The 13676-nt window shown below is 44.6% G+C and overlaps 1 protein-coding gene across 1 annotated transcript in view; it reads left to right on the top strand.

The window, feature by feature from the left end:
* TASOR2 (transcription activation suppressor family member 2) overlaps positions 1-13676 on the top strand; it is a 46628-nt gene that overhangs the window by 24011 nt on the left and 8941 nt on the right. The window contains exons 12-17 of the mRNA XM_068189428.1: positions 3206-3278; positions 3951-4025; positions 4483-5244; positions 5589-5825; positions 9803-10649; positions 12124-12661. Coding sequence (XP_068045529.1) covers positions 3206-3278; positions 3951-4025; positions 4483-5244; positions 5589-5825; positions 9803-10649; positions 12124-12661 — 2532 coding nt within the window. The remainder of the gene's footprint in view (positions 1-3205; positions 3279-3950; positions 4026-4482; positions 5245-5588; positions 5826-9802; positions 10650-12123; positions 12662-13676) is intronic.

The following is a 13676-nucleotide window of genomic DNA, read 5'->3' as shown; positions in this document are numbered from 1 at the left end:
CTGCGGTTAGGCTGGGGTTCGGGCTTTTTAAATTTAATTCTTGTTGAGGTTGGGATTGAAGGTATTCGAGGTGATAGTTTGTGTTTAGACTTAGGTGTTTATTATTTTTTACTAATGTAATTGCTTTACTGTAGTGAGATTTGTAGGGTTTTTTTAGTAATGAGGTATAAAATTATTATAAGATTTTATATATATATATATATATATATATTTATATATATATTGTATTACATTGTAATATTATATATTACATTATAATATTATATATTACATTATAATATTATATATTACATTATAATGTTATATATTATAATATTCTATATTACAATATAATATTTTAATCTATTAATTATAATATAGTATAGCATGATATATATCAGGATAAAATAATAATATAATATTGTTGCAATATGTTATTGTAGTATGTATTCCATATAAATATATAAAATATATATCTATATACACCTGTGTTTATGCATATTTATAACCTTTATAACCATTATCTATGTGCATATATGATGGCTATAATATAATACTATTATAATTATTAGAATTCTAATAATACTGGAATTATACTGGTTATAATGGCATGGTTTTTGTTACAAGGTTTTTTTAGTAATAAGGTATAAAATGATTATACGATGATATATATATTTTTATATATATATTGTATTGCGTTATAATATTATATATTAAATTATAATATTATAATCTATTAATTATAGTATAGCATATTATGATATATATCAGAATATAATAATATAATATTGCAATATGGTATTGTAGTATGTATTCCATATAAATATATAAAATATATATCTATATGCACCTGTGTTTATGCATATTTATAACCTTTATAACCATTATCTATGTGCATATATGATGGCTATAATATTGTACTATTATAATTATTAGAATTCTAATAATACTGTAATTATACTGGTTATAATGGCATGGTTTTTGTTACAAGGTTTTTTTAGTAATAAGGTATAAAATTATTATAAGATTATATATATATATATTTATATATATATTGTATTGTGTTATAATATGATATATTAAATCATAATATTATAATCTATTAATTATAGTATAGCATATTATGATACATATCAGAATATAATAATATAATATTGCAATATGGTATTGTAGTATGTATTCCATATAAATATATAAAATATATATCTATTTTTGTGTTTATGCATATTTATAACCTTTATAACCATTATCTATGTGCATATATGATGGCTATAATATTGTACTATTATAATTATTAGAATTCTAATAATACTGTAATTATACTGGTTATAATGGCATGGTTTTTGTTACAAGGTTTTTTTAGTAATAAGGTATAAAATTATTATAAGATTATATATATATATATTTATATATATATTGTATTGTGTTATAATATGATATATTAAATCATAATATTATAATCTATTAATTATAGTATAGCATATTATGATACATATCAGAATATAATAATATAATATTGCAATATGGTATTGTAGTATGTATTCCATATAAATATATAAAATATATATCTATTTTTGTGTTTATGCATATTTATAACCTTTATAACCATTATCTATGTGCATATATGATGGCTATAATATAATACTATTATAATTATTAGAATTCTAATAATACTGTAATTATACTGGTTATAATGGCATGGTTTTTGTTACAAGGTTTTTTTAAGGTTAAATGATTTAATTAAGAAATGATGCTTAAACTATTTTATTCTTAACTTAATAATTGATTTTTTTGAAGCCCACACTGCCAGCTTTTCTGTTTAATTATAAAATATTACTTAAACTTAAGAAGAAGAAGGTAAAGAAGAACAATTTGTGTTCGTCTTAAAATCTTTTTTTTTTCTTTTTTTTATATTACTATATTTTAAAACTCCGAACTTTTAAGTTTTTTTACTTTGTGATATTACACACTTTTAATTAACTACACGCTTGGAATTTAATGCTATTCATTCATTTTGGAAGGGTTTTTTTAATGGCTTTAGGTTAAATGCAGTGTTCTCTTGGGAGTTAGAGTTCGTTTGTACAGGAAGTTTAAAATGTTTAGTATTTAGCGCTCCAACGGAATAAAACGGAATAAAACGGAATAAAATGGAATAAAACGGAATAAAAAGGAATAAAACGGAATAAAAAGGAATAAAATGGAATGAAAAGGAAGCGTGGCTTTGGCTCCCCTGGGTGCTGAGTGATGTCAGGGCTTCCCTTCCTCCTCATCTTCCTGAAACCATCCCGGCCCTGAGAATTCCCAGCGATTCCTTGGGAATTCCTGCCTCTTAGCCCTTCTCCTCTCTGCCCTGAGCACCCAAAGGAGGAGCTGCTCTGCTGGATCCCGAGTATTTCCCTGGGATTGTCCACAACTCCCAAGGTTGTTGTGTTTTCCTGAAGGAATGGGTACCAGTCCAAATCCTGGGTGCATGGAATGGGATCAGGGCACTTCCAGGTTTATCCAGTTCCCTGAAGATTCCTGGAAAAATGCAAGAAAGATCCAAGTTTGGAAAAGGAAAGGCAATCCCAGGCACCAAACACAAGGAGAAGCTGATTTTTATCTCTTTATCCATCTGCTCCTGGAAATCTGGGACACAATTCCAGGGCTTTTTAAAATCAGCCAATTTTTTTTTTTTTTTTCCCCCGAAGATTCATTGATGCTGCCAAAATCCAGCTGAGCTCCAGCCAGGTGGTGGCTGGAATTTTGTCTTTTCCAGGCTGCTGGAATTTTGTGTGTTCTTTTCCCAGGATGCTGGAATTTGCTGGCTTTCCTGGGATGCTGGAAGTTTGTCTATTTCCAGGCTGCTGGGGTTTTGTCTTTTGCAGGATCCTAGAATTTTGACTTCTCCCAGCTGGCTGGAATTTAGTGATTTCCCTGCATGCTGGAATGCTGTGCTTTCCAGGATTCTGGAATATTGTGTTTCCCGGGTGCTGGGATTTTCTGTTTTCCCAGGATGCTGGAATTTTGTCCTTTCCCAGGATGCTGGGAAAACCTTCCCATTCGGGCTGCAATTCCTGGCAGGGATGGATTATTAATCCTCATTAAATCCAGCCAGCTTGATAAGGATATTTCTTTATTTTAAGGAATTTTAGGCCTGAGCAAGGAATGTTTTGGATCCCAGCTGGCACAGGAGGCAGGGAAGGAGCAGAGTTTGATTTTATTTTTTTTTTTCTGTTTGTTGCAGGCAATCATCAAATATTTACAGGACCAAGGGGTTCTCATCCTGCTTGCGTCCTCAGCCTTGGCTCGGGAGGACGGTAAGGCCGGGCTGGGGCTGGGCTTAATTCCTGCTGGGTTTTGGAGGCTTAGGAACCTAAACTAAACCTGGTTTCTTAAACAAAGCCTAGTTTCTCAAACTGAACCTGGTTTCTTAACCCAAACCTGGTTTCTTAACCCAAACCTGGTTTCTGAAACTAAGCCTGGTTTCTCTGGCTACGCGTGGTTTCTGAGCCCAAACCTGTTTTTCTAAACTAAGCCTGGTTTCTCGAACTGAGCCTGGTTTCCCACACTAAACCTGGTTTCTTAACCTAAACGTGATTTTTCAAACTAAACGTGGTTCCTTAACCAAAACCTGTTTTCTCAAACTGAACATGGTTTCTTAACCAAACCCTGGTTTCTTATTTAAAACTTGGTTTCTTAACACAAACCCGGTACCTTAACCCAAACCTAGTTTCTCAAACTGAACCTGGTTTCTCAACAAAAACCAGGTTTCTGAGCCCAAACCTGGTTTCTCAAACTAAACCTGTTGTTTTAACCTGACACCTGTTGTTTTAACCTAAGCCTGGTTTCTCACACTTAAGCCTGGTTTCTCACACTAAGCCTGGTTTCTCACACTAAGCCTGGTTTCTCACACTAAGCCTGGTTTCTCACACTTAAGCCTGGTTTCTCACACTACGCCTGGTTTCTGACCCCAGCCCTCTTCTTTGCAGGCCTGGAGCCCAAGGAGCCCGTCAGCCTGCTGGCCCTGTTCCTGTTCAGCTCGCCCCGGGCCCTGAGCCCCAGAGGTAGGAGCCTCCCTGTGCTGCCCCCAGGCTCTGGTTTAGGCTGGAGTCCTGGCTCAAAGGTCCCATTGCTCTTCAGAAGCTGAATTTTCTGCTCAAAGGTTGGGATGTGTGGTGGGATCCACACAGAGCAGGTTTGGGATCTTTGGTGGGATCCATCCAAAGCATTTGGACATTTCCCCAGGGCTGATCCTTTTGCAGTCTGATTTTTGGAGCTTTTTACTTCAATGTTTCCTTTCCCCTCTTTCCTTTCCGCTCTTTCCTTTCCCCTCTTTCCTTTCCCCTTTCCTTTCCTCCCCTTTCCCCTTTCCCTTTCCTTTTTTTCCTTTTCCTTTCTGCTTTCCTCTTTCCTTTTCCTTCTTCCCCTTCCCTCCAATGTTTCCCTGCACCAGGGAAATGACTTAGTGAATTCACTCCTTTGCTAACCGGATTTAAAACCGCTTTGATTTTCCTTTCCCAGTGGAAAAGCAGGACCCAAAGGATGGGAAGGAGGGCAGTGCCAGCAGTGCCATCTCCCTGAAAATCGCCTCCGTTTTGCCGGGACTCCGCTACGCCTTACGGAAAGCAGCCAGTTCCTCCTGGAATGCCACAGGCAGCCCCTGCATCCAGGAGCACCTCCAGGAATATGCAAAGCTGCAGGAAAACTCTCAGCCCACCCCTGGCCAGAGCAGTGACGTTCCCATTGCTCCTGTCCCCTCTCCGTGCCAGGATGGGGATGCTCACCCTTCCCAAAAGCTCTCAGAGCGATCCCTGGCCCAGCTGCGGCGTTACCTCTCCGACCCCAGCAGCTTCACCCTGGGGATCTCAGCAGCCTTGCAGTGTCTCAGTGGGGCTGGCAGGAATTTGGGAGCTGATCCTGGGAATTCCTCCTCCTCCTCAGTGCCCCCAAATCCTGCTCCTCCCACCAGAGCAGAGGGAATAATGCAGGATAAGACAGAGCTTCCCAGTCTCGCTCCGGAGAGATTCCCAAAAAGCGTCACCTCTCCCATCAAGCCCTGGGGCCGGGAGATCAGGAGGAAATCCAGCAGGATCCTCGGGAAGAATGTGCCACCCCTCGAGGCACAAACACAACCCGGAGAGAACAACAGCAAGAGCAGGGAGGCAGCCAAGAAAAAAATCAACGTTGCTTCCTCTTGTCCCAAAAAATTGGGATCCACGGGCAATTCCAACGAGCCCATGCTGAAATTGGCCAATTTGCAGTTGCCACATGGAAGGAAAAGAGGTGAGTGCTGGAAAAATATACGGATTGGTTTCCACCTTCCATCCAGCTGGGATGCTCAGGGTTCACTGGGAGCCATCCAGGAGCTTTGCAAGTGCCTGGAGCATGCAGATAAATCTCAGGAATTATCCCAGGGAAGCTGCCTGAAACTGGCTGCTTCCAGGTCAGATTTTACTTCTCATTATCCTGTTTGAATTGGGAATAAATTAATTATATTCCCAATTAAATCAGGATAATGGGGAGTAAAATCACCAAAACCCCTTCCCCCCATCCCTCCCTCTTCCCAATGAATTTTTAACCCAAAGCATTCCCAAATGAAAACCAACCCCTCCTTTTCCCTGTCCCAGGTGCAGAGGTCCTGGCTGCAGAAATTGTCCACAAGCCCCAGTGTGAAAGTGCTGAGAAGGAAGGCTCCGCTCCCAATGGTCCTGGCGTGGAGGCAAAGAGGCCAAAGACCCTGGAAAACCTGGACTCCAAGAAGGTTCCTGTCACTGAGAGTGGCACAAAGCCAGGGAAAAGCAAAATGCAGAAAAACGTGGAAAACAGAGCGTCAGAACCTCCGGAGAAGCAGCAGGAAGGGAGCGGTGAGAAAATATTCCCTTGGGAAAAAATTCCTTTAAAAAGCTGAGCCATCCAATGGCAGGGATGAAATCAACAGCTTTGGATTGAAACGGGGGAAATGTCGCATACTGGGGGGAAATTCTGGGATGGAATTCCCAGAGAATCCTCCTGGATCCCTGGAGTGTCCAAGGCCAGGAGCAGCCTGGGATAGTGGGATTGGAATGGGATGATCCCTAAAGTCCCTTCCAGCATTCCACGATCCGACATCTCCTTGTTGCCTTTGGAGCGCCCATCCAGCATCTCTCCCGTGGGATGGCTCCTGCAAAACCCCAAAAAATCCCAAAAAATCCCTGAGTTTGGCTGTTAGAAACCCCCAGTTGTGAGTCCCACTCGATAATGGGATGAGCCGTGGGGTTGGAATGGGATGATCCCTAAATTCCCTTCCAGCATTCCGTGATCCGACATCCCCTCGTTGCCTTTGGAGCGCCCGGAGTGCATCCAGCATCTCTCCCGTGGGATGGCTCCTGCAAAACCCCCAAAAATCCCAAAAAACCCCCGAGTTTGGCTGTTAGAAACCCCCAGTTGTGTGTCCCACTCGATAATGGGATGAGCCATGGGATTGGAATGGGACGATCCCTAAAGTCCTTCCAGCATTCCACGATCCGACATCCCCTCGTTGCCTTTGGAGCACCCGGAGTGCATCCAGCATCTCTCCCGTGGGATGGCTCCTGCAAAACCCCAAAAATCCCAAAAAAAACAGAGTTTGGCTGTTAGAAACCCCCAGTTGTGTGTCCCACTCGATAATGGGATGAGCCGTGGGGTTGGAATGGGATGATCCTTAAATTCCCTTCCAGCCTTCCACGATCCGACATCCCCTCGTTGCCTTTGGAGCACCCGGAGTGCATCCAGCATCTCTCCCGTGGGATGGCTCCTGCAAAACCCCAAAAATCCCAAAAAATCCCTGAGTTTGGCTGTTAGAAACCCCCAATTGTGTGTCCCACTCGATAATGGGATGAGCCGTGGGGTTGGAATGGGATGATCCTTAAATTCCCTTCCAGCATTCCACGATCCGACATCCCCTCGTTGCCTTTGGAGCACCCGGAGTGCATCCAGCATCTCTCCCGTGGGATGGCTCCTGCAAAACCCCCAAAATCCCAAAAAATACCCCGAGTTTGGCTGTTAGAAACCCCCAGTTGTGTGTCCCACTCGATAATGGGATGAGCCGTGGGTTTTCTATGGGATGATCCCTAAATTCCCTTCCAGCATTCCGCGATCCGACATCCCCTCGTTGCCTTTGGAGCGCCCATCCAGCATCTCTCCCGTGGGATGGCTCCTGCAAAACCCCAAAAATCCCAAAAAACCCCCGAGTTTGGCTGTTAGAAACCCCCAGTTGTGTGTCCCACTCGATAATGGGATGAGCCGTGGGGTTGGAATGGGATGATCCTTAAATTCCCTTCCAGCATTCCGCGATCCGACATCCCCTCGTTGCCTTTGGAGCGCCCGGAGTGCATCCAGCATCTCTCCCGTGGGATGGCTCCTGCAAAACCCCCAAAAATCCCAAAAAAACCCCGAGTTGGGCTGTTAGAAACCCCCAGTTGTGTGTCCCACTCGATAATGGGATGAGCCGTGGGTTTTCTATGGGATGATCCCTAAATTCCCTTCCAGCATTCCGCGATCCGACATCCCCTCGTTGCCTTTGGAGCGCCCATCCAGCATCTCTCCCGTGGGATGGCTCCTGCAAAACCCCCAAAATCCCAAAAAAACCCCGAGTTGGGCTGTTAGAAACCCCCAGTTGTGTGTCCCACTCGATAATGGGATGAGCCGTGGGGTTGGAATGGGATGATCCTTAAATTCCCTTCCAGCATTCCGTGATCCGACATCCCCTCGTTGCCTTTGGAGCGCCCGGAGTGCATCCAGCATCTCTCCCGTGGGATGGCTCCTGCAAAACCCCAAAAATCCCAAAAAACCCCCGAGTTTGGCTGTTAGAAACCCCCAATTTTATGTCCCACTCTGCCCTTCCCATGGAAATTAAAAGTCACTCGCGGGCCTTGAGCCCAGCTGGGGTTTCAGGATTTTTCTTTCCCCTGGAAGGGAAATTTTGGGGCTGGATTTTAAGAGCAGGAATTCACCTGATTCCCTGGCTTCATCCTGGGATTTTCAACCCCAAAAATTGGATATTTCTGAATTATTCCGTTGGGATTCCCCCAGCTTCCCGTGTGTGCTCCTCGAAGATCAGGGGGTTTGAGCTCTGCTTTTGGGCTTTTTCTGGGGTCTCTGCACCTAAATTGTTGCAAGAACAGCACAGAACTCATCGGGGGAAATCCCAAATACTCAACCTTCAAGGAAAAATCAAAGCAGAATAAAAAGGCTTAAGGAAAATGAAAATTTAAAATTTTGTTTTGAACTGGATTTTGTTCTCACTGGATCCTGTCCCTTTTATTCCTGCATAAATCTAATTCCCAGCTGTGGATCATTTCCTGCTATCTATGACCTGCATGACCAGGGAGATGTTTTTTAAATTGTGGAAAATCCATCTTTGGAAAAAAAAAAATCTTTTTCCCTGAGAACCTGCCTCAAACCCCTCCTTGGGGCAGAGCTGGGAGGCCTTGATTGATTTTTCCCCTTTTTAAATGGATTTTTCCCCTTTTTAAATGGATTTTTTCCCCTTTTTAAATGGATTTTTTCCACTTTTGAAATGGATTTTTTCCCCTTTTTAAATGGATTTTTCCCTCTTTAAATGGATTTTTCCCTTTTGAAACTGATTTTTCCCCCTTCTTAAATTTATTTTTTCCCCTTTCTAAATGGATTTTTTCCCTTTTAAAATTGAGTTTTCCCTTTTTGATTGATTTTATCCCTTTCAAATTTTTTCCCTTTTAAAATTGATTTCTTCCCTTTTAAAATTGATTTTTTTTCCTTTTTAAATGGATTTTTCCCTTTTTAAATTGATTTTTTCCCTTTTAAAATTGAGTTTTCCCTTTTTGATTGATTTTATCCCTCTTAATGTTTTTTCCCTTTTAAAATTGATTTCTTCCCTTTTAAAAATGATTTTTTCCCTTTTTAAATGGATTTTTTCCCTTTTAAAATGGATTTTTTTCCCTTTTTGATTGATTTTATCCCTTTTAAATTTTTTTCCCTTTTAAAATTGATTTCTTCCCTTTTGAAATGGATTTATTGCCCTTTTTAAATGGATTTTTCCCTTTTTAAATGGATTTTTTCCCTTTTTGATTGATTTTATCCCGTTTAAATTTTTTTTCCTTTTAAAATTGATTTCTTCCCATTTAAAATGGATTTTTTCCCTTTTTCAATGGATTTTTTCCCTTTTTAAATGGATTTTTCCCTTTTAAAATTGAGTTTTCCCTTTTTGATTGATTTTATCCCTTTTAAATTTTTTTTCCATTTTAAAATTGATTTCTTCCCTTTTAAAATTGATTTTTTTTCCCTTTTTAAATGGATTTTTCCCTTTTTAAATGGATTTTTTCCCTTTTTGATTGATTTTATCCCTTTTAAATTTTTTTCCCTTTTTCAATGGATTTCTTCCCTTTTAAAATGGATTTTTTCTCCTTTTTAAATGGATTTTTCCCTTTTAAAATTGAGTTTTCCCTTTTTGATTGATTTTATCCCTTTTAAATTTTTTCCCTTTTTCAATGGATTTTTCCCTTTCTGAATTGATTTTTTCCCTTTCTGGGTTGATTTTTTCCCTTTTCAATGGATTTTTCCCTTTTTCAATGGATTTTTTCCCTTTTTCAATGGATTTTTTCCCTTTTTCAATGGATTTTTCCCTTTTTCAATGGATTTCTTCCCTTTTTCAATGGATTTTTCCCTTTTTCAATGGATTTTTCCCTTTTAAAATTGAGTTTTCCCTTTTTGATTGATTTTATCCCTTTTAATTTTAATGGATTTTTCCCTTTCTGAATTGATGTTTTCCCTTTCTGGGTTGATTTTTTCCCTTTTCGATGGATTTTTTCCGTTCTAAGTGGGTTTTCCCCTCTGTTCCCCCCAGAGCGGACGGAGCTGCTCTCGGAGCTCCCCAGCGAAGCCTCATCCGAACCCCCCGGAGCAGAGCTCCCAAGGGATGTTCCTCCCACGGCAATTCCCGGCGTTGCCTTTGCCCTGCCAGGGGACGACAGCGACTCCCACGCCCTGAACCTGCTGGCTGACCTGGCCCTGGGCTCCTGCATTCCTGCCTTCATTCCCAAGGATTCTGGGGTCGTCCCCATGGAATCCGGGGATTCCTGGGAGCAGCGGAGCCCTTCCGACCCCAAATCCCCGCGCGCGCCTTCCGACCACAAATACCACAGGGCGGACACGCAGGGCAAGAAATCCACCTCCAGCCCGGCCCTGAGCCAGGCACTTCCCGAAGAAACGGATCCCAGCCAGCTGGCCTCTCCTCCCAGGGAAAAAACCTCTGGGATCTTCAGCAGGAGCAGCGGCATTCCCATCCCCGCCGTATTCCAGGTGTTTCCTCCCCGCCAAGCTCCGCAGGCCTCCGAGGTGAACAAACACTCCATCATCTCAGCCGAGCACTCCTACGCCTCCCCCATGCCCGACGATCCCAAAGCCTCCACGAATCCCAAAGAGAATCCCAGTCCTGGCCCCAGGATGGCTCCAGCAGCTCCCTTGGTCGGGAAGGTGCTGCCGTTCCGGCACCAGCAGAGCAGCGCCGCCGAGCCCGCCCGGAGCAGCAGCTCTCCCAGGAAAAAGGAGGATTTCTCCAAGAGCCACACGGTGAATCTCTGTGGGAATTCCATGAAGGTCACGTGCCGTTGGGAAGAGGAATATCTCTTCCACCTGGACAGCAGGTACACCAATGATTCCCTGGAGAAAACTGTCATCCGTGCCCTGCATGGGTAAGTCAGCCTGGGGATGGCTGGATGGGTTTGGGAATGGGGGTTTCTTGGGAAAAAGGGTTTGGGGCTGGTGGTGAGGGGACAGAGTGGATGTGACCCAGCCTCGTGTGCTGGACCCAAAATTCCGCCCCATCCTGGGGTGATCCACGGTGTGGGCAGCAGGAAAAGGGGGAATTGGGGAATTCCGGCCCTCTCAGGTGAGACCCCACCTGCAGAGCTGCCCCAGCCCTGGAGACAACAGCAGCAGCACCTGGAGCTGCTGGAGAGATTCCAGAGGAATCCATGGAGCTGCTGCAGGGCTGGAGCCCCTCTGCTCTGAGCCAGCCTGGGAGAGCTGGGAATGTTCCCTGGAGAGGAGAAGGATCCAGGGAGAGCTTCCAGCACATTCCAGGAGCTAAAGGGGCTCCAGGAGAGCTGCAGAGGGACTGGGGACAAGGCCTGCAGGGACAGGACACAGGGAATGGCTCCCACTGCCAGAGGGCAGGGATGGATGGGATCTTGGGAATTAGGAATTCCTGGCTGGGCTGGAATTGTCAGAGCAGCTGGGGCTGCCCCTGGATCCCTGGAATGTTCAAGGAACGATTGGAGCACCTTGGATAGGGGAGGTGTCCCTGGAATGAGCTTTGAGGTCCCTTCCCACCCAAACTGGTCTGGGATTCTGGGATTTGGGACACTCAGAATCCATCCCGAGGGATCTTTATGGAAAATGGGAACAGAAAAGAGAGGAAAAGGGAAGGGAGACCCTTCATGGTTTCCTGAGATTCCAAGTGAAGCCCCTGAGTCCATGAATTTCTTGGAGAGGAGATGGATCCAATGTCAGGCTGGGAGAGCTGGGAATGTTCCCCTGGAGAGGAGAAGGCTCCAGGGAGAGCTTCCAGCACATTCCAGGGCCTGAAGGGGCTCCAGGAGAGCTGCAGAGGGACTGGGGACAAGGCCTGCAGGGACAGGACACAGGGAATGGCTCCCACTGCCAGAGGGCAGGGATGGATGGGATCTTGGGAATGAGGAATTCCTGGCTGGGCTGGAATTGCCAGAGCAGCTGGGGCTGCCCCTGGATCCCTGGAATGCCCAAGGCCAGGCTGGACACTGGGGCTGGAGCAGCCTGGGACAGTGGGAGGTGTCCCTGCCATGGCAGGGGTGGCACTGAGTGATCCTTAAATTCCCTTCCCACCCAACCCATTCCTGATTCTGCAATGCCCATGGCTCTGCAGCTGGAATTGGTACCTAAAGCCACGATCCAAATTTCTCCATCCCTCCTTTGGAGCTCAGATTTCCTCTATTTTTATTTTTTCCTACAAAAAGCTGGAATCTGCATCATGTAACGTGTATCCCTCTGCCTTGGGGCTGAGCCCTGCAGGGAGCCAGGGATTAATTCCCAGGGATGAACTCCAGGGATGAACTCCAGGGATGAATTCCCTGGAGCTGAACGAGGGAGGATGAGGATGGTCCAGACTCTCTTTGCTTCCCTTCCCAGGCCCTGGGATCCCGATCTTCCCGACGATGTGGAAGGGATGAAGCTGATCCTGCACATGTGGGTGGCTCTGTTCTACAGGAAGCCCAGCAAGCTCCTGAGCAGCTCCAGGAAAGTGGTGGAGCACAGCAATCCCAGGAAATTCGTCTCCATCAACAGCTCCGGTGGCTTCCTGGAGCTCAGCGACGACAGCCAGGACTGCTTTGGCTTCGAGACGTGTCCTGCAGACTCCGGCTCGGATCCTGACCAGACTCCCAGCAGCTCCCTGGATCCCAGCACCCCTTCCCAGGGCGCTTCCCAGCCCGAGAAAAGCCCCGCGGATTCCCAGACGGACGCGGACGGAGCTGCTGGAGCTGTGGACAGCACGGTGTCCTCCTCCTCGGGGGAGCTGCCCTGTGGGGAGGAGGAGGAGCCTTCCTCCACCAGCTGTCCCGAGAGCCTTTCCCTGCAGGATCATTCCAGGGAAGAGCTGGATGTGGCAGGCAGGGAGCCAGAGGGCATTGCCGAGGAGGGCGCACGGGACGTCTCGAGCGTCACCGCGGTGAGTCCGGCCTTGGGGGGCTCCAAGGAACATTCTCCTCTTAAAAGAGCAGGATTTTCCTCTTAGGGAAGCAGGATTTTCCCCTTGGAAGAGTAGGATTTTCATCTCTTAAAAGAGCAGGAGTTTCCTCTTAGAAGAGCAGGATTTTCATCTCTTAAAAGAGCAGGAGTTTCCTTTTAGAGGAGCAGAATTTTCCTCTTAGGGAAGCAGGATTTTCCTTTTAAAGGAACAGCATTTTCCTCTTAAAAGAGCAGAAATTTCCTCCTAAAAGAGCAGGAGTTCTCTCTTAGGGAAGCAGGATTTTCCCCTTGGAAGAGCAGGATTTTCATCTCTTAAAAGAGCAGGATTTTCCTTTTAGAGGAGCGGGATTTTCCCCTTAGGGAAGCAGGATTTTCCTGTTAAAGGAACAGAATTTCCCTCTTAAAAGAGCAGGATTTTCCTCCTAGGGGAGCAGGATTTTCCAGAGGAATGGAGCAGCTGTGCTTGTGGGGTATCCAGGGAAGCAGGGATGTTCTCCAAGGGGGAGGAATCCCAAATTAAAGTAATTAAAGTGTCGAGCTCAGTGCCTGTTCCTGATTTAAATTCCAAGTTTGTGTGTCCTCAACTGAGGGATCAGGGGAGCCCCCAGCATCCCAGAGCAGAATTCCAAATCCAGCACAGCCATTCCCACGTGGATTCGGAAAGCTGGGATTTGTTGGCTCAGGAGTTTTTCCCACACACAGGTGCCAGTGCAGTGCTTTGCATCATTTCCCTCATCCCTCCAGTGAAATCCATGAAAATTCCATGCTGGATAAAGCTTGAAATTAAGTTTTTACACTTTTCTCCAGTCTGCACATGGTCAGGAGTGGAGGTTTTTGGGATAAACATAAAATGTTGGGGCGGGGGGGGGGCTCTGCTGAGATATTTCCAAGCCTGAATTCTTGAATTAAAACAATTCCTTTAAAACTTGAACAGAGGAGCAGCTTCCATAAGGCTGGAACTGTTTTGCAGGAAGGAAAAATTATTCCAGTGTTTT

This window comes from Anomalospiza imberbis, chromosome 5 (assembly GCF_031753505.1).
Source record: "Anomalospiza imberbis isolate Cuckoo-Finch-1a 21T00152 chromosome 5, ASM3175350v1, whole genome shotgun sequence".
Taxonomy (NCBI): Eukaryota; Metazoa; Chordata; class Aves; order Passeriformes; family Viduidae; genus Anomalospiza; species Anomalospiza imberbis.
Note: the sequence above shows the minus strand (reverse complement) of the source record. Positions and strands in the feature narration are given on the sequence as shown.